The sequence below is a fragment of the Poecilia reticulata genome, chromosome 1 (assembly GCF_904066995.2).
Source record: "Poecilia reticulata chromosome 1, P_reticulata-male-v2, whole genome shotgun sequence".
Classification (NCBI taxonomy): domain Eukaryota; kingdom Metazoa; phylum Chordata; class Actinopteri; order Cyprinodontiformes; family Poeciliidae; genus Poecilia; species Poecilia reticulata.
This window is the reverse complement of record NC_088830.1, coordinates 28,119,264-28,144,496: the sequence shown is the minus strand read 5'-3', so window position 1 is coordinate 28,144,496 and position 25,233 is coordinate 28,119,264. Positions and strand designations below refer to the sequence as shown.

Below are 25,233 nucleotides of genomic sequence, written 5' to 3'. Positions count from 1 at the left end.
TTGATCTCAGTTTATTTTTTCAGTTCTATAGAAATATATTCTAGAAACAGATCACAGTTTTTAGCTAAACTTTCTCATTTACTCTGATTCTGAGGAAAAACATATTTCCACTTTTGAGATTATTTGAGAATGAAAAAAGACTTATAACAGCTTCCAGTAGTTTAATACAAACACTTGATCACTTGATCCCTAAAGGTGATTAGTTCGTGTCTCATAACAAAAGGCCATGAATATAGCCATTTAAAATTTGGATTTGGCCTCAGTTTTGATGCATGTTTCCAATTTAAATTACACCTAATTAGCCTAAATGTGTAATTTCTTTTAAATGTTAAATTACTATAAGTTGCCTGTGATTTTTCTGCTGTCCCCTGGTTGGTTTGCAGCAGGAGAGCAACAGCAGAGCAGCTTCACGCAGTCTCTGTAGCGCATCAGCATCTTTAAAATCTCCCCTCACCTTCAACGCCTTGGCCTTGCTTATTCACATGGCCTGCACTTTCCAAATGATTAAGTTTGCAGATAGTGTTCTGCTGATTATTCAGAGGTCACACTTTGTAATAAGGGCAGAGTGGGTCTGAAATGACTTTCACATCATTTATCTTTGTGAGCGTCTTTACAAAACAGTCAAAACGTGGATTTATCCCACGTTTGCATTGTTTTTGTTTGCATGAGCCGGACTGAGATCTTCATAGTGCGATAACCACAAATTTAAAACAAAAATGATTTAAGAATAGCTGTTATTTAACACCAAAAAGTAAGAGTATTGATGTGATGCAGCTTCTATCGCATATTGATTGGTGGCTTTCTTGAAGCATTTAATGATTCAGAAGGCAACGATGCAATTACAAATTGATAATCAATGCAACATGATGAATTCTTAAAAGCCATCAACAGTCCTAAATCTTTCCTAACAACAGTTCCAGTAAACGTTTTGATCCCCTTCACTCATAGCCACACTGTAAAAAAATAACATCTGTAATTTACGGTAAAATACCGGCAGCTGCGGCCGACAAAATTTTATCGTATAAATACAATAAAACCCCTATTTATATGGATTTTACCATGCAAATACAGTAAAATACATATTTATACAGTAAAATTTTGTTGGTTAAATATGTAACCCTGTGACATTTTCAGCCATCTTTAAACCAAATAACCCAATTTTAGAAGAACCAGTAACCTTTGTGGAAGGACCAGAAGCAGTGTGAACCAAGACTCGTGCGTGTGAACCAAGGCTCGTGCGTGTGAACCAAGACTCGTGCGTGTGAACCAAGGCTGGTGCGTGTGAACCAAGGCTCGTTCGTGTGAACCAAGGCTCGTGCGTGTGAACCAAGGCTCGTTCGTGTGAACCAAGGCTCGTGCGTGTGAACCAAGACTCGTGCGTGTGAACCAAGGCTCGTGCGTGTGAACCAAGGCTCGTGCGTGTGAACCAAGGCTCGTGCGTGTGAACCAAGGCTCGTGCGTGTGAACCAAGGCTCGTGCGTGTGAACCAAGGCTCGTGCGTGTGAACCAAGGCTCGTGCGTGGAGTATGATGTGCTCTTATCAGAGCATGATGTAATGATGGCCTGTGGCTAAAGGGATTCAGTGGGATAGCAGCGAAAGCACCAAGCCTTTGCTGTTCACTTGCTCCTGTCCTCCATGTTTTACTGCTACATTGTAAATGAGCTGTAGTGTGTGTGACTTTCAGCACCTGCAGTCATGGTCATCTCCAAATAATAAATCTATAAATTTGCCCAAATGAAAGGCAGGTTACCAATGATCAAACAGATATTAAACCATCAGTTGCTGCTTTGGTGGTTTGACTTCTTTCGACACTCCAGAATCATTCAGGTTGGTTTATATAGTTATGTTTGTTCTGACCTACGTTTGCACTGTATCCCATCTTCTGTCCAATGACTGTGGCTGTATAAGACAAAGTGGGTCTTAGATGCAATATTTAAGAAAACTTGGTATGAAAAATTCTTATTTTTCACATTCTTGTTCTTCTATCTGTATTTTTATTGCTTCTAGAAACAGTCTTAAAAAAACAGCTGTTTTTTTGGCAATAAATGAATGTTTCTAGATGCCTGGAAAATGAGCTGTTTCAAAAACGCCACGGTTGTTAAGTCCTATTTAACGAGCACTGCAGCGTCACCTAGCAACCCAGCGAAGCCCAGCCCGTCGCCTAGCAACCCAAGCTGAGTTCCAGCATGTTTGATCAGCTGGTTTTATTGCTGTATTCGCTGTACAATGACTGCTGGAAAAGACAGGTGCTTTATTGTTGACTTACCATCCAGAAACCATTTGCTGCATTCTTGTCGGTTGTGCAGGAGGCTCCACGTCTGCTTTTCAAAGATGTACGGTTGTATAATTGTACATCTGTTTGCAGTCATTTTCACATGAGTGTAAATGTTAAGTTGGAGGTCTTGGCCACCTGCAGCTTATTTGGGTTTAAAGGAGCAGAAAGGAGTTCAAAATATACAGGACTGACTGAAATCTCTTTTTTTTTTTTTTTTTGCAAAAAATGTAATGAATATGTTTTATACCTGTCCTAACCTGATCAAAGAAGCATAATGGGCCCCATTAAGGAGCCAAAGCTGCCTGCTCTGTGTTTGGGTGTTTGAAGGACGACTAGATGACGATTTAAATGTAAATACCTGAAAGAGGTTATTGATTGCATCTATTTAAATCAGAGATTCGAACACATTTTGAGTTACGGCGGAGTAAATCCAATTTGTTCCTTGGATCCTCTAATAAAACATGACTTAAACTCTTATCTCTGTTAACTTGTCTCGTTAAAATGTTTCATTCATTGTCTCTCTTTCCAGTTTGTTCCCAGTTCTCCCGGGGCGTCTATGCCATTTTTGGCTTTTATGACAAGAAGTCGGTCAACACCATCACCTCCTTTTGTGAGACACTCCATGTCTCCTTCATCACACCGTCTTTCCCGGCAGAAGGAATGAATCAGTTTGTTCTACAAATGAGGCCAGACATCAAGGGGCCTCTAGTTGCGTTAGTGGAGTACTATAAGTGGGAGAAGTTTGCCTACCTGTATGACAGCGACAGAGGTAAACGGATTCTCAATGTTCTCTTTTACGTTCATGTTCCTGCTTCACCAAATCTTCTTTCATTTCTGGATTTAATTGAGTAAATATAGGCTGATTTGATTGGCTTAAGGTCAGAAACAGTCTGAGGAAATTAAGACACTAAAAAGTAAAACAAAAAAACAGTTAACACTATTGTGACAACTACGCCAAATTAAAAACCTAAATACAGGTTACCAAGTATTTTTGTTTGGTTTCTAGTGCAAACATCTTAAAATAATTAATAAGTAACCTCTCAGCAAGGATATGGGAGCTTTTATTACGTCAATAATTCCTTAATATTGATAGACAGTGCTGGTTCCACTGGCAGATTAGTTCACTCCGGTATCAGGTCTGAGTCGGTTTCAGAGATTGATAGGGCTGAGATCAGTTTCCTCGCTAATGATTTCCAGCTAACATTTAAACTGGCAGCATTGGTGCTGCCCCAGCAGCTGCACTGGAAGAACAGATTGGCTCTTTTTTCTGGCCACTCAAAGCCATTTTCCACTCCAAGCACCTTTTACCTATTAACACTTTGTCAGCCTCGTATTTTTTTTTGTCCAGACTGTTCAATATACAAACTGTACTAGCAGTGAATTATTTCTCTAACATCCTCACCTTCACTTCTTCAGCTGTTATGTCCTGACCTAAGACATGTCAGCACAGAACGAGGGGAACTGGGACAGAACCACAGACTTAAAGACAAAATGCTTTCACTCCTGGGAACACCGGATACTTCCTGGGGTTGGAATCGGGGTTGAATTACCGAAAAGAGTTGGAAACTTATTATTCCAATCCTAATTCCAATCCTCCTTTCCCAATTTTCCCAATTCTTCCTTCCCAGGTTCTAGGGTTGGAAGGTGAATTGAATAACCAGAATAATTAAACACAATAAATAAATAACAATAAGCATAACCTAACTAAAATAACGGAACAGCTTAATATTTATATTAAATTGTTGATTTGTTTGTTAAATTCTTCTTGTATCTATTGAAAACACAGGGATGTTTAGAGGCCTCTGTGTCATTTTGTATATCAGAAAAGAAACAGTCTTATGTAAGAGAAAGCACTCAGTGTTTCCTGTAATTAATTTGACATTGTATATTCATAACACCTTCTATCTAATAGGGATGTATTTTCATGTTTTTCCATTGGTTTCAATTTGCAACCACTTTGTGCTAATTTATAGAAAAATGAAATAGCCTGTTTTTTTTTCCTGTTATAAAATTAAATTCTCCTGTTCTCATGCTGTGCTGGTTGGTATAAAGTCCTGTTAACAGCTCTCCCTTAATGAGTTGAGCTCTGGAAATGCCCATTAAATTTTCTAAAAAAAAAAGTAAGGACAAGGGACGAGCCTTAATTATTTTTTTGCTTTGTGTGTGTCTGTAGGTCTTTCTACCCTTCAGGTGATTCTGGATACTGCAGCAGAGAAAGAGTGGGTGGTAACAGCAATAAATGTAGGAGATCTGAAAGACGAGAGTAAAGATGAAGCTTACCGCTCCCTCTTTCAGGTACCGCTGCTTTGAAATTATCTCCTAACTGCATAAAGTTCAGGTTTGTCTTCGATGTACTGAGTCTCTCACACATCTAGCAGTCTGGATACCAGCTGAGTTATTTTCTGATAAACTGATGCTTTAGGTTCTGACTGAAACTGGGCCCATTTTTAATCACCCTGTACAATTAATGTATTATTATGCAGTATGGTATAAGTGCAGTTTTATGAAGGTTTGGAGAAATGAGGGTTTAGGGAAGCGTCTCGAAGGAAGTTAAATTTGTTCAGTTTTATTGTCTGAACTCAGTTTCATGTCTACATCTTAAAACAGCCCAAAAATGCATATAAATTAGATTTTTGTTGTAAACATTCTGTCTAAAACCAGGAAGATGTGGAGCACATCACCCGAGGTTTAAGTCCCTACACTGTAGTTGAGAGAACAGACTCTAAAATGCTGCTGTTAGTTTATAAATCACTGAACGGTTTAGCGCCACAACACCTTAAAGATCTGCTGTTGTCATAGCAACCTTCCAGACCTCTCAGGAGTTCTGGTTCTGGTTCTGGTTCTGGTCTGCATCTTCAGAAGCAGACCAGATGTTGTGTTTTAATGTACAGCACTTTGTATCAGCTGCGGTTATTTTAAAGTCCTTTATAAATAAAGTTGGTTTGGTTTGGTTTATATGCACCACAAATCTGGAACAAACTTCCTGAAAACTGAAAAACAGCCAAAACACTGAGTTCCTTTAAATCCAGACTAAGATCGCAGCTGTTGAGAGTTTCTTCTGAACCATAATCGATGAAACATTGATCAATATATGTGATGTGTAACGACGGCAGAATGTAATCTTTCAGTTGTTGACTTTGTGTTTTTATGATTTAAAGCACTTTGTATGTCTTGTTGCTGAAATGTGCTATACAAATAACATTTGATTGTGATTGGAAGTCTAAGAATGATACTTGCCATAGATTAGAAAGAGATTCACAATGTTCAGCATTTCCTTCATATCAAGCAATTTATATTTGCATTGTTAATTAATTGTATTTTTTTTCCATGAACAAAATTTACTGAATTAACTTCAAAGATTTTTTTGACAAAAATACCCAAGAGAGCTGTAGCTAATAGTTGCTATAAGCTGAATTTAGCTGAATTTTCTAATGTTAGCTTGTGGTTATGTTACTCAACTTAAAAAGACACTTTGTTAAGCTTGAAGCTCTTTAAGGTTAACCATGAACAACTCTGTTGTTTTGGGGGAAATGATAAATTTCATCCATTCATATCTCAGAAAAGCGTGAATGTCTGTAATGAAGCTAAATTTGTGTAATGAAGCGTTCAGAGTGGTGGGAGTGAGCAGTGACTTGGATTCTTTACATCATTTGCTTCTGAGATTTTGTGGAAATCTGCTCAGTTTTGATATTATCCACCCACTGGAACTGGCAGAGATGTATGTGCGGAGTGCTGTGTTTAGACCCCAGGTACTGACATAGTTAGAGGAGGACTGAAATACTGAGAGCTATGATGAAAGGAGACGTGGAGGAGGAGGGAAGCTCTAAAGATGCTCAGGAAGAGAGAGTGACATGATTACAGTGACATGTAAAAAATGAGGACGAGGGGCTGATTTACTCTGCGAAAGTAGGTAAGAAAATGCTTATTGACAGCTTAGAAAGTGTGAACTTTGGATGTGATTAAAAAGGAAAGTGACAAATAGAACAGGAACAGCCTAAAGCAAAAGTAGATAACCGGCTAAATCCTTTTTGTTATTGTGCTTTCCTTCTAGAGTCAGTAACTAATGTGACTAACTGTGGAATACATCAGTTTTCATTTTTAAAAAGAACAACAAATAAATAACAAATACAGCTGGATGGGTTTTAAATACACCTTCTTGTGTCTCTTTAGGACCTGGAGATCCGTAAAGAGCGACGCATCATCCTGGACTGCGAACAAGATAAAGTCAAAGACATTATGGAGCAGGTGGAGTTCAGTCTTCTCAATAATCTGCTCCTGGTTGAAATCTGAGTTTCTGTTAAACAGAAAACCTTTTACTTCATTAAAGCACAACAGAGGCAGTCCGTGGTGTGGATTATATCTCTGTTAAAATACTACATTTGAACAAAAATATCCATTATTGTCCCTCAGTTGGAAAATTTGGGTACACTAGCAGCAAAGTGATAAACGAGTTGAAGCATGTAGATTCAGACAAAGGTGAAAAAATGACAAAAGACTGTGCAGTACTGTCAAATTTACAGCATAAGAACAAACATACTGTGCTGTCATCAAGAATGGCATAAGTTGATTCAAAGAAATGTGGAAGTTTGTAGCATAAACCAAAAAAAAATGAACAAAATGTGCATCTGTTAACACTTATTGAGTTTGTTGGTATCAGTAGTGAACGTGAAGGGAGGAAGGATCTGAGACAACGCTGCTTTGTGCACCAAGGATGCAGCAGTCCGTCAATGAAGGAGAAGATTTGGTAGTTAGTAGTTGTGTTTAGATGAGTCTATGTGTGGTAATAATTATGTACAAAGTAAGGGAGAAAATGTTTTTGATTTTTAAAATCTAAAGACACAGACTGTAAAGATAAAAACCTGTTTTGAGGGTTTTTTGTTGTTAACAAAGTGTATTCTCCTTCCCCATCAGGTGATCACTATAGGCAAACATGTGAAGGGACACCACTACATCATCGCCAACTTAGTGAGTCACGACCCAACACCTTGCAACAATCTGCACATTTTTCCTTTTATTTGCAACAGGTTATTTTAAATTGACACATATTTACAAAAACAAAGTAAAATTCTCAGTCAGGTCCTAATGGCAGACTGCAGGTTGGACCAATCAAGAATAACGAAAGGCCAATATGAGTTTGTGACCTTAAACAAACCAATGCTGCAAAAATACAAAATCTTACCAAGTATTTTTTTTTCTAGTGCAAATATCTTAGTACAGAAATAATAAAGAAATAATAGAAAACTAACTTAAAAGTAACTTTTCAGTAAGAAATAGGACAAATAATTCCTTAATATTGATTTTAAAAGTTCTAGTTCCACTGGCAGATTATTTTACTTATAACAATTTATATGTATAATATATATTACATATTATATTAAATTTTTCCCATGTTGTAAATTAAATTATCTGCCAGTGGAACTAATATTTTTCATCAATTACTGACTAAAAACAAGATCCTACTTCTTTCTGAAAAGTTACTTCTAAGTTTGTTTTGTCTTTTTTTAAGTGCAAGAAGCAAAATATACTTGGTAATACTTTATGTTTTTGTTGTGATGTTATTATAGTAATAAAAAATATATTTTCCTTATTTCCAGTGTAGCTTGTTGAAAATATTTTAAATATTAAAGGAATCCCCCTCATTATGGTGATATAAAGCCGCATGGCTGATTACAGCAAAACTCAGAGAGGTGGAGGTCCTGATATTTTTTTTTTATCTGTTCTTTTAAACAGTATAACAAAAAATATTTATGACAAAACAGCCGTTGTAAATCCTCCATTTACTGTGTGTCGATATATGTGAGTTCTGGTACAGTTAATAGGAGTGACAGGTTAGAAAAACGAGAGAAAAACTTTGTTGTTTTTGATCTTCCAGGGATTTTTGGATGGTGACATCTCTAAAATCCAGTATGGAGGTGCAAACGTATCTGGATTTCAGATAGTTGACTTTGACAATCCTGTGGTGGCAAAGTTTGACCAGCGGTGGGAGGCTTTGGAGGAGAAGGAGTATCCTGGAGCAGATACACGAATCAGAGTAAGAAACAACAATAAGAACAATTCAAAGGGGACCTTTTATGCTAAATTCACCTTTTGCACATTTTTGTTCTTACATTTGAGTTTGTGTTCCTTCTAAAAATCACCCAGACATTTTTGGCAATAAACTAACATTTTTTGTGTCTGGAAAATGAGTCGTGTCAGAAACTTCCGGAATGTAACGACACAATTCAGCAGCCACTGCCCGTCACCTAGCAACCCCAATGAAGCCCAGCCTGTTGCCTAGCAACCCAACTTGACCTCCAGCATGTTTGATTGGCTGGGTTTACCTCTGTATGTGCTGTACAATGGCTGCTGGAAAAGAACACTGTATAGTTGCTGTCTTACCGTCCAGAAACCGCTTGCTGCATTCTTGGTGGTTGTGCAGGAGCCTCCACTTGTGCTTTTCAAAGATGTACAGTTGTATAACTGTGCATCCTTTTGCAGTCATTTTCATTTGCGAGTGTCATAAAAGGCGAGTTTACCAAAGTGACCCAAGTGGCCTCTTGTCACTTTATTTAGATTTAAAGCCACAAGAAGCCCTAAAACAGCTCAAAATAAACAGAAGTGACTAAAAAAGCAGACTAAAATCTCATTATCTAAGAATGGTTTTGTGCAAAAAAATGTATCACTGACCCATCTTAACCTGTTGAAAGAAGCGTAATAGGTCACCTATAAACAATCTTTATTCCTTTAACAGTTATAGGAAAGAAGATTCTGACTATCACAGTGATTAGCAGAAAATGTCAGATTATAGCCTAAAACAATTATTTTGTGATCTTTTAGTACACCTCTGCCCTCACCTACGACGCAGTCAACGTGATGACTGAGGCGTTTCGCTTCCTGCACAAACAGAGAATAGACATGAGTCGCCGTGGCAACAGTGGGGACTGCCTAGCTAATCCCGCAGTACCCTGGGCTCAGGGCGTTGAGATTGAACGTGCCCTGAAGCAGGTAACTATGGACTGGAATGACCTTCGTCAACAGATGTCACTTTGTATCGTCTTGTTTTGTCTGTGTGAGGAACTGCAAGTTTCAACCCCCATCCCCCTATTGGTGTTGTTGTCTATGCTCAGCTACGTACTTTCATTTGCCGCCCCCCGCGTCGTTCAACCAGACAGCCATTTCTAATTCATGGGGGGAGGGGGGTAGAAAATGTTTGGAAACCACTGGGGGGGGCGCAGGAGAAAAAGTTTGGGAACCACTGATTTGAAGTAATTTTTGGTGTCTTCAGGTTCAAGTTAATGGTTTAACTGGAAACATTCAGTTTAACCAGCATGGGAAGCGAACCAACTACTCAGTGGCAGTCATGGAGCTGAAGAACAGCGGACCGCTAAAGGTAACAAAACAAGACTTTCTAATGATATGTCTGTGTTTTTATTGACTAAAATCACCGTTTTGTTGCGTTGTGTGCTTCCAGATTGGCACTTGGAGTGAAGCGCATAAGTTTGAGGCAGACAAGCAGGATATCAATAATGACACGACGGGAATAGAAAACAAAACCGTCATCGTTACAACTATACTGGTAAGACACCATCACACTGCAGTTATCATGAGATCGAACATGTATGTGTCTGCATAAAAAACTAGATTATTTCAGAGAAAATTCAGCTCATTATGCAGACAACTTTACTCCTGTGCTTTTTTTTTTTTTTTTTTTTTTTTCAATTTTGTGTTTGGAAATTTAAAAACACAGTTTAAATTTTTGTCATGTATTATACTGGTTCTACTGATCCAGTGAACTGAACATCCTCCAGAATTATATTGTCAATGTGAAGATTAGTGCTGCAAATAATCATTATTAATGGTATCAATGGATCTATCGATTATTTTTGATGAATTGGTTAATTTTTTAATCAATTAATTTTCTGATTAATTAATTAATTGGATGAAAAAACTGTCACAGTGGCACATTCTGCAATTTTTTAATTGAAATCTTTTTACATGCAATATTAAAAATACATTACAAATGCAACTGAGCAATTCAACTTATTTTTTAAATAAGAAAATAAACATTTTACTGTCAAAGATAATTTTTTTTCAACATCAACATGTGAAAAGCTTAGGCCTTTCTGCTTAATTTATCAATACAGTGTAGGGCTGAGCTGTTCACCATCTTTTGGATTAACCTTTAGTAATTGTTTAGCAAAAGGAGCTTAAAAAGATTTTTTTTTTTTTACAGTTTGAGCTTGGTGAAGCTAAAACTATGACCCTTGAGTTTTGGGCAATAAGTTATACCACTGAAAAGTCTGTTTATTTTTCCTTACATTGTGTCACAGGTCAAAATCTTTGTGGGTTGAGGAGTTTTTGATTACTGTCCTTTCTGGGATTGGATGGTTGAAGTTTCAAAATAAAATAATTACTTTTTAAATACCTGCATACTCTGCTGTGTTCCTCAGCCTACAAATACCTTTTTCATAAAGATGTGGAGCCATTTTTGGAAAACTAAACAGACTTCCCAGCAGTACAAGTCTACAAAAATAATATAAGATATAATAAAATAGTTGTTGCTTTTTGTGCTGAGTTTAGTTTTACTGATTTCTGCATGTTTCTGGTTATAGGAAGCTCCGTATGTGATGCTAAAAAAGAACGCTGATGAGCTTCAAGGCAATGATCGCTACGAAGGTATGATGGTTGATGTTTGTGTTTTTTAACCACACTTAATGATGTTCTACAAATTGATCATTTTTGTTACACAGTTCTCTAGAGCTGATAGCACATTTATAAAGTGTTTGCCCTTATCTCTCTTTTTAATCTTTCTCTAAAAACCAGACGGTCAAATTCAAATCCAATTTAATTTCTAAATTGTTACCATTGTTGTCTAGGTTTTCAAAGAAACTGTTTTTTAACCCTTTCATGCATGAATTATGATCCTTTGTGTCTGGATATTTTTTTCAATTTTTTTATTAATTTTCTTAAGGCATAAAAAAAAGTAGGAAAAAATTTTGGGGAAAAAAATATTTATTTTACTTTTTAGGTGATCAATTGTAATTTTCTCCAAATACAAAGTTGTTTTTTGAAAAATACATCAGTAGTATTGTTTTTTATGAGTTATCTGATGTTGCAATATTTTTTTTACCTGCAAGGGTCGTCTACAGTAGAAGGAGGTACCGGGTCGGTTGGTTGCTTTTTTGTCTGTCGGCCATATTGGATTTAACAAAAATCATTTCTAGCATTTGCAGCTGATGGCCAGTAGTTGATGGTGTATTTTATGATGCATTAGTGTCCACTTCAGTGGTCTGTGTGCATTTATAACATAAAAATCCACCAGAAGTACAAGAAAATGGTTTTTAGATAGCTGTCCTCTGTAGTGACCACTATGAAAGGGTTAATAGAGTAGCTGATGAACTTTCCTTATGTTCTGAATTGATGCTTATTCACACCAACCTACAGAGCACAGAATGTCATTTTAGTATTTGCTTTATGTTACATGTTTTTGTGTCCTTTTATTTTAGGCTACTGCGTTGACCTGGCTGCAGAAATCGCAAAGCATTGTGGGATACGCTACAAGCTTCGGATCGTAGGAGACGGAAAATACGGAGCAAGAGATGCTGAGACCAAGATTTGGAACGGGATGGTTGGAGAGTTGGTGTACGGGGTAAGCTGGACGTTCTGGGAACAGATGTGACCCGTTTTGGTCGTGCTGGTCAGGACTCTGGCAGCAGCAGTCTGGATGAACTGCAGCTTACTGGTGGAGTTATTTTTTAGCTTTTCACAGAAATCATTAAAGACAGTTTTATAAAAGAAAAGAAAGTCAAAAAAGAGTTTTTTTCTAAATAGATATTTTTAAAATGTAAATCTGCCAGGGCTTTTAATAATATATGGCATAACTGTGGGCTTTCAGGCATATAGTTTGTTTGGCCTTCACTGCAAAAATACAAAATCTCACTAAGTATTTTTGGTGTGTCTTGTGCAAATATCTTAGTACACTTGAAATAAAACAAAACTAACTTACAAGCAATTTTTCAGAAAGCTACAAGAGCTTTTTTAAATAAATAATTCCTCAATATTGATTAGAAAAGTAACTTATTCCAGATTTTTTCACTTATAAATAAAATGGGGAAATGTCTTATGACAGAAATTATCTGCCAGTTGAACAAGTTTTTTTTATCAGTGTTAATGAAGTATTGACTTAAAACAAGCTCCAATATCTTGCTGAAAAGTTACTCATAAGTTAGTTTTGTTTTATTTCAAGGACCGATACAGATATTAATATCGTATTGGTGAATCTTTATTTACAAAAAGACCAAATACTGTAAAAGGACAGGTTGAATGAGGTCAAATCGATTTAAATTAAAAAGTAACACATCACAAATGTTTGTTTTGGGAAGGACAGATGTCCTGTTCAGATGGAACAGATATTTTAACCAACTCTTTGTTTTTTCTCTTGCACAGAAAGCAGATATAGCAGTTGCTCCCCTGACGATCACTCTTGTTCGGGAAGAGGTGATTGATTTCTCCAAACCTTTCATGTCCCTGGGAATCTCAATCATGATCAAAAAGCCTCAGAAGTCCAAACCCGGCGTCTTCTCCTTTCTGGACCCACTAGCCTATGAAATCTGGATGTGTATCGTCTTCGCCTACATCGGCGTCAGTGTTGTCCTCTTTCTGGTGAGCGAAACCTCAGATATCTAAATGTGAATAATAAATAGCTCTGAAGTTTAAATAGAACCAGTAATATATGGGACCTGCTTGTAATCTAACACTGGTGTTTTACTCTGTGAAATGATCAATTATTTATTAAAGGTAAATGTTTTAATAACTGGACCAAAAATACTTGGTAATATTTTATACTTTTGCAGTGTAAAATCTTCAGTATGACCCGTTAATGAAAAATATTTCTCCCTGGAGGTGTCGAGGTTCAGCCCGTATGAGTGGACGCTTGAGGAGCCAGAGGACGGAGCGTTGCCACTGACGACTGAATCAACCAACGAGTTTGGGATCTTTAACTCTCTTTGGTTCTCGCTGGGCGCGTTCATGCGACAGGGCTGTGACATTTCACCAAGGTTGGTACGACACACCGTGTCACTAATGTGGTACTTAAAAATGATATGCTCATCAATATCAAGTATTAGTGAAGTAGTACAATATTTTTTGTACAAGTTATTTCCTCAGTTCCCATTCAGAGCATTTTATACCAAACACTCTTTGGAATGAAATTATTCTTTCTTCTTTTTCTTTATTCTAAAAGTTGCTTTTCTGCTAGGAACACAAATTAAGTCATGCAAATTTTTTCATAGCGTGTCCCAAACAGAGCTGGCCCAACGGATGTCTGAGTTAAGCGGTTGCTTAGGTCCCCCACACCACCAGGGGGCCCCCAAGCTGTATATTTAGTGTTAATCAGCTGATGTTGATACAACACACTTAAACACCATTCTGTATTTCAAATTCCAAATATATATATATTTTGCTTGCTACTTCTGTAAGATTAGAATTAGCAGCCATAATAACACTGATGTGATGTAGGCTCAATACGAATAACGCTATTATTATTTGTTAATATTGTTAATTATTGCTATTTAATTTCCCTTTGGGATCAATAAAGTATCTTTGAACTTTGAATTTGAGTTGCTGATGATAGTAGGTATGGTACAGACACAGAGTAGCTTAATAATGATAAAGCATCTGGTGTAGACTTCTTGGTATGTGGGGCCCAAAATGAAAATCTGCTTAGGGCCCCAAAAAGGTTTGGACCGACCCTCTAAGTGTCGTATAACAGCTGTCATTAACTTTACTTCCAACTCGCAACCATTTATTGTAGAAGAAGCAAAAAGTATTTCATGAGGGTACACGTATATTTTATTGGTGTGATGTAATGCTTCTAAAAGTCATGTTTTCATTAACAAAGTGGTAAATCATCATAATTAACATAAATAAAGACTTTCAAACATCACTTAGTGATAAAGTGTCTAAAATAAATGGGCTTTTCAATAATATTCTAATTTTGTGAATGGGTCTCTGTAGCTAGGAGAGAATCCACCGGTCAGAACCTGAGCTGTGTGTTTCTGCATGCAGGTCTCTTTCAGGTCGTATAGTTGGAGGGGTGTGGTGGTTTTTCACTCTGATCATTATCTCATCATACACGGCCAACCTGGCTGCCTTCTTGACGGTGGAGAGAATGGTTTCTCCCATTGAGAGTGCTGAGGATCTCGCCAAGCAGACAGAGATCGCTTATGGGACGCTGGACTCCGGGTCAACCAAAGAATTTTTCAGGGTAAGGTATTCTCCAACAACAAATTATTCTTCCTAAAGGCGAATAATAACTATGTTTCCATTGATACACGAGGAATGACTGGCAGGAAGAAACCTTAATCACATCTCACCATTCATCATTTAATCGTTTTTACATGTTTGTCATAATTTTAACATTTGTAAGATACTTAAAAACCAACTTTTAATAAAAATGTGAAATTCACATTTTGCATGTTTTTATGCTTTCATTTGGGTCTCAGTTGTTTCTAAAACCACCCAGTCATTTTTTGGAAATAAGTTAATGTTTTTTGAGTTTTGGAAATTAGTTGTTTCAACCCCCCCTCGATTATTAAGTAACAAGTGACAGGCACTACATCGTTACCTAGCAACAGTGCAGTGCCCAGCCCGTCGCCTAGCAACCCAAGAGGAACTCCAGCATGTTAGCCAAAGACAAAAGAGAAATCTTACAACCACTAAAATCTGACTCCAGTCCATTTTTTACATTTTGTGGAGAAGGAAGTTGCGCTCATTGTCTTCTTTGGAAGTCTTTTCATGTTGCTTCCTTCAGTGGTTCTTAGTGCAGCGCCACCACAGGTGAGATAGGGAACAGGTTTTTCAAATGGTTTGGTTTGTTTGGCACAGTGCAGTGTGAAGGCGAACCGCACCAGATGAAGATATAACAAATGTTGCAATTTTGGTCCCCAATTGAACAAGACTACCAGGTGTCAAGGAAACAAATGAAGTTTCTGTCTAGTAAGCCTTTCCTGTCCTGAAATAACAACAACCAAGACAAAACTAAATAAATGTATTTGTCTCTCTTTTTTAGCGCTCTAAAATCGCTTTGTTTGACAAGATGTGGCAGTACATGAAATCCGCAGAGCCTTCTGTGTTTGTCAAGAAGACATCGGAGGGCGTCCAGCGTGTGAGGAAGTCCAAAGGGAAGTACGCCTACCTGCTGGAGTCCACCATGAACGAGTACATCGAGCAGAGGAAGCCCTGCGACACCATGAAAGTGGGAGGAAACCTGGACTCCAAAGGCTACGGGATTGCCACGCCCAAACAATCCCCATTAAGGTGGGTGGATCAGTATAACAATGCCAGCCAACCTGCACTGCCATGTACCATTCACACTACTAACCTGCTGCCTAGCATACTGTTTCCCTCGGCGCTCCCGCAGTTCCTTTCTCCACGAGAAAAGGAATGATCCAAATACACTGACTGCTCACCTGCCAGAGACGTCGGGTGTTAACTAGCCAGTGTGTGAGCTGCTGCTGCTGCTGCGTTCACCTGCAGCGATGCTCATAAACAAAAAGAAAGCACACCCTGAGGAGCGCTTATTTTAGTCCCAAGCCTTAGAGCCAGTTGGGTTTTTGCAGTATGCGAGTGTGATGAATGGGGCATGGCAGCTCACTACTCGTTGTTATAATAATCCACCTACCCTGATGACGTCATCCCAGTGGTTTGTATTTTTACTGTGGTTGCCACCTCTGACCCCTGGTGGGGGTGGTTACCGTGACAATGGGGGGTGGAGGGGGGGACGGTTTGTTTCAGACGCCAGGTCTTAAAGTGAGCCTATACAATCAGGAATGTAAAATAGTCACCGAATTTCCTTATTTGCGTCACTGACACCTTAAAATCCAAGGCTAAATATAACTACATTACTATATCTACAGATATGTTAGTATTTTTTAGTATAAATGTAATATTCCCAAGTATTTGACTGGTACAAAAGGAATACTGATGTTGTCCTGCAGTATTCCTGGAACAGTAAGACTGAAACTTTAAGTTTATGAAGTTAAATAAATATTATTATTTATGAAATATGCTCTTTAAGACCTGAATCAGGGGATTGTTGTTGTCTATGACTGTATGACCAAAACATTTGTTTGTATGTGAATGTGTGTTTTCAATCACCCTGAAGGTCACAGCAGATGTTTTATTACTTTATAGCATAATTTATTTGGTTTTCTTCACCAATAATGATGCTTTTTAACCCAAATTTCTCATATCTTCTACTTACAATTGCTTATTTTGTGTTTCTATGATCCCAGAGCAGAGAATGCTGCCGCAGTTTATCTAAGAAAGGGTTGAACTTAAACCACAGACAGATCCTGTGTAAATAGTAAGACATGAACTGATCTGACATTTTATTAGGTACAGCTTGATGAAGTGAGTTGGAGAACCTTTGACCTCCAGCTTGCCTTAATTCTTCATGGCATTGATTTAACAAGAGGTTCTGGTCCATATTTTGGGCTCTAAATTAACTTTTTTTCACTGGCACCAGCACAAAAACTCGGTGCACTCAAATTTTCAACTGCATTGCATTTACCCTTGTTCTATCGTGTCAAAAAGTACAACATTTGTGGGAAAAATTACAATATTCACTGATTAAAGGCCTAGATTTATGACATTAAGCCTAAGATGTTTTCTGACATTGTAAACTCATGAATATGTCAGAGAAGACCCTACTTTTAATATCATAAATTTATGTCTTTAATCATGGAACATTTCTGACTTTTTCACATCAGAAAAATTCCAAGTTTTTTCTTGTAAATATGTGAAATTAATCTCCAAAATTCTGCATTTTTTGACATAAACTTACACAATACAGTACATATGGTTGTTGAACAAGCTCTCTCATATTAACAACTGGTTAATGTGGTTCTACGTATTCTTGCCTGACCAGTTTCATTTAGAGATTTTACATCTATGCAGAAATGAAGGCGTAATTTGAATATGCAATTTATTTCTCTATAATGAATCAGTAGGTTGAATCGATCGGTGGGCTGATAGAAAAATGAATGATTAAGCATGCGTATTTGTCTGTGTTGCATGTTTGTCACTCATGTTGTTTCTTATTTCTTTGTCTTTTCAGCAAGCTGCCAATAGCTGTATGGTTCTCCGCTCCATGCTTTCTCTCTCTCTCTCCCTCTCTCTTTTTCTTTCTCTTTCTCTGTCATTCTTGGGTTTTTATTCAGAAAACTGTCATTTTCAGCATTTAAATTTATAAGTGATTTAGAAAACAATCATTTTTCTTAACTCCAGGTAGCTGATAAAGGTTACCAGAGCCACACTGAGCTGCAGGGCACCATTTCATTTCCTCCCCTTCCAAATCCAAATCCATCAATACGTTTGACTAGGACTACATTACTGTCATTTACCACAAAAGTCAGCCTTATATGTCAGATCTGAACAGTATCTAAGATAAAGATCAAACAATAAAGCAGCACCCACCTCACATCAGGTAATATTGGGCATAACAAACATTTAAGCCAGTCACTGTGCATCAATCATCCTGGATTTGTTCCAGGTTTTTACCGTTTTATAACCCACTGCTCTATGTTGTCACTCAATCATTTACTGGCATTTCAGCTCTGAGTACTGGTCCTCGTTTATAACAAAAACTAAACAAACAAAGCACTCAAGTTTCATTTTAAACTAAAGATTACTGTGAACTTAAGTTTAATCAGTTTTCTCATGGAGCAAAGCGTATATAAAAGACTACAGCAGTTTCACTAATGGGCACAGTTCATGATTTCCTTCCTCATCTATTCATCTATTTGATGGACTGATAAACAGGTGAAATCCTCCAGGTTTATAGGACAAAAGCATCTTTATATATAAAATCCCATTAATCAAAACAATTCATGCAGTCATTGCTTATTTACTCAATTAAGCTCATTGCAGATCACTAACTTCTTCCTCTTCTTACACCGCACAAAATAATATTTCTTTCAAACTTAATTTTTTGTTTTTTACTTTTTTATGTTTTAGATTTCTTAGTTATTTATTTATTGAAACTGCAAAAGAACCATATGATTAATCACTAGTTTCTCATATATTAGGGCCAGGGGTGATGTCACACTGTGTGTATGAGAGGTTATACAGATCTGCAATTAATCAGGATTTCTGTATTAATTCCAAAGACAGACAACATGATTCCTATTTTAATTTGTCTTTAGCATTTCATATTCGCATTTAGCACTATTAGTGCTGTTAGCATTGCAGTGGATACTTATCTTAAAGCTACAGTAACATTTATAAAATATATGTATGTTTTTGTTAAACCAGTCACCATGTTGTGGCAGTGTAATATGAGGCAGATAATCAGTGAAAAGGCTGATCGCACCTATAAGGAGAATTTAGAGAAACCAATTAACCTAACAGTCATGTTTTTGGACTGTGGGAGGAAGCCGGCGGCAGACCACACACAAGCTGATGTACTGCGCTAAGACCCTCCTTCTGCCTCTGATTGGTTCTTTCTGGCTGACTAGTGTATTTCTGCAGTTAGTACTGGGAGAAGGAAGAGAAGCTGATTTTTTTCCACAGATTATCTGTCTTGACATTGTGATAATTTTAACAAATATATGAAAAACATAGTTTTTATAAAAGTTACATATTGCAGCTTTAGCCCCAGAAGATGATCCTTATCTGGCATGTTGCACACCAAACAGTGCTATTTTCAGCTCCATTGATTATTAAAAATATATAAAGGAGTAAAGTTTAAACAGCTCTGTTGGTTATTTTTCATATATATATAAGATCTGACAGATTTCTGTGTGATCACATCATATTAAATTAATTCTAGTTACTGTATGTTTCTGCCTGTTAGGGGGCTGCTGTAGTTCAGAGCTAATGTTGCGAGAAGGCCTGGAAATGCTGTCATAGGATTTTACTTGTTGGCAAAAAATTATCATATGTGAAACAAAATTATAAATTTAGTAACTGAATTTGTTGGCTTTGTATTGTTTGATATACATAATAAAATTAATTAGATTGTTGTGATTAGGGGCACATCTTTTGTTTCAGATTGAGTACAAGAAAATATTATTTATTCCAAACCAAAAGTGTCTTTAAAAAATATATATATGTGTGTGTGTGTGTGTGTGTGTATATATATATATATATATATATATATATATATATATATATATATATATATATATATATATATATATAATTTTTTTTTAAGTAACTGAAGTCTAATCTGCAAAAAAGCGTAGACTTGTTCAGGAACTTTTCTTCTGTAATGGTACTTGCAGACCTCAAGCAACTTAAAAGCTGTTTTATTTATATTTTTTGTGTTTAATGCATTTACTTTAGTGTAGACTAGAGTTAATAGAAAAGTAGTCAAAATGCATATAGTCAAAATATGACTCCATAAAAGGTGTAGTTCTTACACTATTGGTGTCATTCTTTGTGGAAATGTTATGTATGTAAACATTTCTTTAATCTTACTATTTTTGGTTAAAAGTTAATTAAACCAACTTTGAAGGAATATCTTTCTAACTAGGCTTGGTGATGACTGAGCCATTTATTTAGGGTTATATTGCTTCTGTTTACTGAATATATTTTTTCTTGGCTCAAATAATTTGGAATGTCATGACAAAACCATTTTCTTTTAGTTCATGATTCCATCGACACTTTCCTCGACGTGATTTGAGACTTGATGTGCCTGTAACTACAACAATGTGATTTAATTTGTGTGATTTGTTTTACAAACTGAGAATGAAGTTTTTTCAACTGAAAAAGCAGTAATTAAACTTTATTATTTTCGCCAGCAGTAGATCCAACCCAGACAGTTTCTCGTCTTACCCGACTGTAGCATTTCTACTGACCACATAAGTGTGAAATTTGATATTTTGAAATTTAATTTTCTTAATGGAAATGTGGCAATTTAAAAAAAAAAAAACCCACACAAGTCATATGATCAACCACCAACCGGATGTTACTACTGCCACAAACCACAAAGAAGATGGTGGAGCGTGTCTTTTAATGACTTATTTCATGAATAAACTTATTTACGTGTGATTTTAATTGTGTTTCTTATTTATTGGAAACATTAAATTGTGTTTTTTGGAAATTAGCGGGATAATAGTTGCGTTTATGTTACAAATGTTCACAAAATTCTATATTCCTCTAATGTTGAAAAAACACAATTTTGCCATTGCAGTGATAAGAAATACAATAAAAATGTGAATAAGTTCACGCAATAAATCATTGAAAACAAGCCGCACCATCGTCCTCCTACCACTTCCTGTCATCTTTGTCTTTTCTAGCAATAGTAACATCCAGTTGTTGATCATGTTACTTGTGTGATGCAAATAGTGTTTCCTTTGCAGTTTTGTGAAACATACCAGCTGAAAAAAAAACCGCATTCTAGCGCAAATGTTTTTTATCAAAACACTTTTGTTGTTTCAAAATTGCCGTGTTTCCATTTAAAAAAATAATTTTTGTAATTCCAATTTGCGCAAATTTGTGGTCAATGGAAGCGTAGATAGTTACATTTTTGGTTGACATTCATTAAAGCCGCTGTATGACCGAAATAGGTTTTTGAATTGGATGTTATTTATTCAGCAAAATGTTTAGCAAATCTGATTGACTTCAATATATTTCTACTGTTATTAATCCCAAACACCATAAGCAGAGACATCTTAATGCTGCTCCACTCAAGCTGGATAAAAAAAAAATCTAAATTTCAAATGTTTGTTTTCTTATCATGAATTTAGAGTATAGTAGATAATAGGGATTATTAGTTGGAGCAGTATGTTTGTTGCTGATTTAGCTACATTTCAGAGGATTGTTACTGACAGCTGAAATGAACTGCTAACAGCCACTGTGTTCATGTAGAAATGCGGTGAACCTGGCGGTGTTAAAGTTGAACGAGCAGGGGCTGCTGGACAAACTGAAAAACAAGTGGTGGTATGACAAGGGAGAATGCGGCAGCGGAGGAGGGGAGAGCAAGGTTAATACACACACTCGCACACCACCTAACACACACACACACACACACATACAAGCAAAGTAGGAAACAAAGCAGAGGTAAAACTGGGTCAGTCTGGTAAATGTGGAACATGTGAAGAAGCAGCACAGTCACAGGACCACAGGGAAATGTTAAGGTTAGCAGGGATTTAAAAAAAACAACAACAAAAAACAACTGAACTACAGCTGACGTCATAAATCCAGCAGGTTATACTCACTGCCAGCAGGTGGCACTGTTCTCTGTTCTGCTTCTTCTTCTGTTATGTTGCACTCTGTCTGGTTGAGGTCTAATGTAGAATCCAGGTGAGGGTCAGCTGACCTCAGACCAGATGGCAGCAACATGGGCGCTGTTTGCAGAGAGTTTGCACACAGTTTGTCCAAACTCTGTGTATCAGAGGCTCCGGCCTGGCAGGGAACTGCAGCTGAAAAAGCAACAGCCTTTCATTGCAGCACCTCTTATTATCTGTCTCAGACGCTAAACCGAGGAGCCCAGCAACTAAACACTTTATTAAAAAACACATTATGTGTGTTAATATTAGGGGATTAAGGGAATATTCGTCTCACGCCAATATTTGGTGGGCCCTTTCTTAGTCACGAGAACAGGGTAAGAACTGCTGCCTCGTTAATAACATAAGATAACATTGATAATGATGTTATTTATGTTATTCCCATTGAAGAGTGCCAGTAAACCTTGCCGTATTGAAACTGAATGAGCAAGGGACCCTAGACAAGATGAAAAACAAGTGGTGGTACGATAAAGGAGAGTGTGGCTTCAAGGACTCCACCAATAAGGTTAGTTTTCTGTTTGTGGGTCAGTCAAACACACTGTTCACGCGTGTAAATGCATGGGAAGCTTGCACAGTACAGGGAGGACAGCTTAGCTCGAGCTGTGTTATGTGGAGGACACACAAGGTCAAATGTATTTTTTAGTTTCATGCAGATAAGAGAAATAACAGACCACAGGTGAATCGAAATAGTTTTTTGTTTTTTTTTACCTGCTTTCTTATTACTCCTTTACTCGAGCAACAAATTAGAAAAAATTCCTTCAAATGCAAAAATTTCATTTGAGGTTAGCATGAATGCATGAAAAACATTTCTAATTACATTTTGTAAATGGGTTTTCCAGAATGCTGCACTTGTTTTAGAAAAAATGCTAAATTAGTTGCTCGATGTAGCTGAATAAAACATGTTTCTGTTTTCTTTTATTTATCAATGTATTAATTGAAATGTATTATTTCCATTAATTTTAGTGACAATAAGGAGAAATAATCTGTTTTAGCAAAACTCTAAGAAAACTTCAGTTAAGAGAATTTCTTTAGTTTTGTTCTGTAGTTTCTGATCATATAAAGTGTTAATGAAGTGACAAGTGCTAGTAAAAAAGCTCATTAATTTTATTTACATTGTAATGAAAAGTATTTGCTCCTTCACAGATTTCTATTTTTGCTTTTAAATGTTTTATGTCATCAAACCAGTTATATTATCACACAAAATAATCTAGTTAAAGCTATTAAAGGATAAAAGCTATCCATACCAACCTGTCTGCAAGTAAATAACTATTTTATGATGATAACTGGTTTTGCCATCATTCAGCAACAAACAAGCATTTGTCTGGCAGGTTTTTTTTACATCTTTGTGGATGATTTTGGGCTTTAATTCAACTGCAGAAGAGAGGATACTTTGTAAAATCATTAGATATTATTGCCATCTGTTGGTAAAAGTTTCATAAGAGTCACATTGTGGGTTTACAGGAGCATGAATGGTCATGTTGTGCAATTTAGCATGCAGGGTCCACAGAAACTACACCGGTCAGAAGTCTGCTTACACTCAGATTTGACATGAAAATCATATTAATTTTAGGGTTTTAATGATTTATTTGAAACTTCAATTTTTTTTAAGGTAGACAAATTTTACAACAAGCAGCTTAAAGGGAACATATCATTCAAAAGTCACATTTTTGTACTTCCAGTGCAAGTGCTAAAAAAGAAAAAAAAAAATGCCCGGCTGGTGTTTTTTGGTGTCTGGAAAATGAGCCATTTCAAAAACATTCAGAATGTAATGTTAGAAATCAGCAGGCATGGCCAGTTACCTAGCAACCCCAGCCAGCCCTGCCCGTTACCTAGCAACACAACTCAAGCAACAAACCGCAAAATTGCTTGATGCGTTTTGAAATTGGTATCAGACAATGAAAAAAATATTTTTAGAAAGCAGAAATGTGGGCTTATTGAAAAGTATGTTCAATACCTGAGCATAGGTTATTTTCTAAATGTACTTTTAATCTGACAAAAGATCTAGATTCATCGGGACGTATATTTTAATTTACTGAATATAACTATGCCACACTTTAAATGGACAGACACATAGAGGACAAATTTTATTTTAAAATGTCCTTATGGTCAAATTATTTTCAATCTTTTCTAGAGGTGCTGAACCATATTTGAAAAGCAATGTCTGATTTTCATTGATCAATTTTCAGTAATTTTTTATTATCACTTCTTCCAGTTTTAAATTATTTCAGAGGCCTTTGTGGGTTTCTCTGTCATTAACCGAAGAGTACCAACAATTCTGTCCACATGTATGAATATATTTGAGCTTTTATTATCATCCTACATAGGAAAATGAACTGTTCAAATGAATCACTAAAGAGATAGAATTACCTTAATACACAGGATGAGTGTATGTAAACGTCTGACTAGAACTGCTTCATAGCAATGCAATGCTGGAGCCACTGGGTACATTAGTGCACCATTAGTAATGTTGTCAACGACATGTATTTATTGTTTTTGAGAACCTGGTTGAGAGTGATTGATATTTAGAAAAATAAAAAATAATCATCTGTATCAGTCACGACGAGTAGGAACATAAAATAAAAAGTTTTCTTACTCTTCATTTAAACTATAATATTTTTATTGCGATACTGTTGTTTGTTTACACACCACCAGCGACCAGTCTCTCAAACCAGCTTTCCAACTCCCCAAGTTGGATATATGAAATCCAACTTTCTTTACATCTTTAAAATGATAGCGGCACAAACAAACATTTTTGTTGCACTAACGTTTGACACTAATTTTGTTTGATTTCATAAAAGTGGGGGGGCTGGTTGACCTTTTGACCTTTACACTTTCATTATTATCTTCAAAGCCAAAACAGCACAACAAAAAATTTTTGCTGCACAAACGTAGCTGAATTGATTGACACCCATTTTGTCTGATTTGAAGGAGGTGGGGGGCTGGTTGACCTTGGATGACCTCTAGAAACATTTCTTTATATCTTTAAAATGATAGTGGCACAAACTAACATTTTTGCTGCACAAACGTAGCACAAACGTTTGACACCAATTTTGTCTGATTTGAAGAAGGTGGGGGGGCAACTTCACTCAGGTCCAGCTGGTGTCTAGTTAGATGACGTTCAAAAATCTCAGTGCCATCTAGTGGCCTGACATGACAACTACAGCTGGCTCGAGGTGTTTTCGACAGTGCCGTCTAAAACATCCAAAAATACCGCCAGTTCCCAGGCAGTGATCTCATGTAAGCGAAGCCTAAATAACTTTTCTCCTAAAAATGGTTGTTTTTAATTGGATCACTAAAGTAAAATATGAAATAAACATCCACAGTTGTAGTTGTGTAGGGGCTCAAAACTCCTCTAGAACTTTCTCTGGAATTTTATTAAAGGGATTTTAAACCACAGCAGCAATATGAATACAGTTTATTTGGTTTTGAAATTATGCTTTAAAAAAACACATGTATTTGTGTCTTAATGTACCAACTGGCTCCACCATGACATCTGCAACATCTGTATGCAGTGAGATAAGAATCATTTGTCCAGTGTTAGTTTTAAACTGAGATGTTTGTTATTCACAACGACAAAGTAGTCTTATGATTGCAATGTTATAGAGTATTATTGTAAGGAATGCTGATATGAACTTGAAAACAATGTGAAAAGGAACAGCAAATACACTATTTAAAAGAATCTACAC

At 36.6% G+C, this 25,233-nt stretch overlaps 1 protein-coding gene across 4 annotated transcripts in view; it reads left to right on the top strand.

Annotated features, from left to right (window-relative positions):
- Positions 1-25,233, top strand: part of LOC103470494 (glutamate receptor 2-like) — a 51,473-nt gene that overhangs the window by 12,018 nt on the left and 14,222 nt on the right. For 2 of the 4 annotated variants that reach the window (XM_008419006.3, XM_008418989.3), the window contains exons 3-17: positions 2,806-3,045; positions 4,450-4,571; positions 6,447-6,521; positions 7,188-7,241; positions 8,149-8,307; positions 9,093-9,260; positions 9,541-9,645; positions 9,727-9,831; positions 10,868-10,931; positions 11,762-11,904; positions 12,702-12,917; positions 13,158-13,312; positions 14,322-14,520; positions 15,325-15,572; positions 21,938-22,052. In XM_008419006.3, the coding sequence (XP_008417228.1) occupies positions 2,806-3,045; positions 4,450-4,571; positions 6,447-6,521; positions 7,188-7,241; positions 8,149-8,307; positions 9,093-9,260; positions 9,541-9,645; positions 9,727-9,831; positions 10,868-10,931; positions 11,762-11,904; positions 12,702-12,917; positions 13,158-13,312; positions 14,322-14,520; positions 15,325-15,572; positions 21,938-22,052 (2,168 nt within the window). Of the gene's footprint in view, positions 1-2,805; positions 3,046-4,449; positions 4,572-6,446; positions 6,522-7,187; positions 7,242-8,148; positions 8,308-9,092; positions 9,261-9,540; positions 9,646-9,726; positions 9,832-10,867; positions 10,932-11,761; positions 11,905-12,701; positions 12,918-13,157; positions 13,313-14,321; positions 14,521-15,324; positions 15,573-21,128; positions 21,244-21,937; positions 22,053-25,233 lie in introns of all 4 variants that reach the window. The other 2 variants (XM_008418997.3, XM_008418980.3) reach the window with 1 other exon arrangement.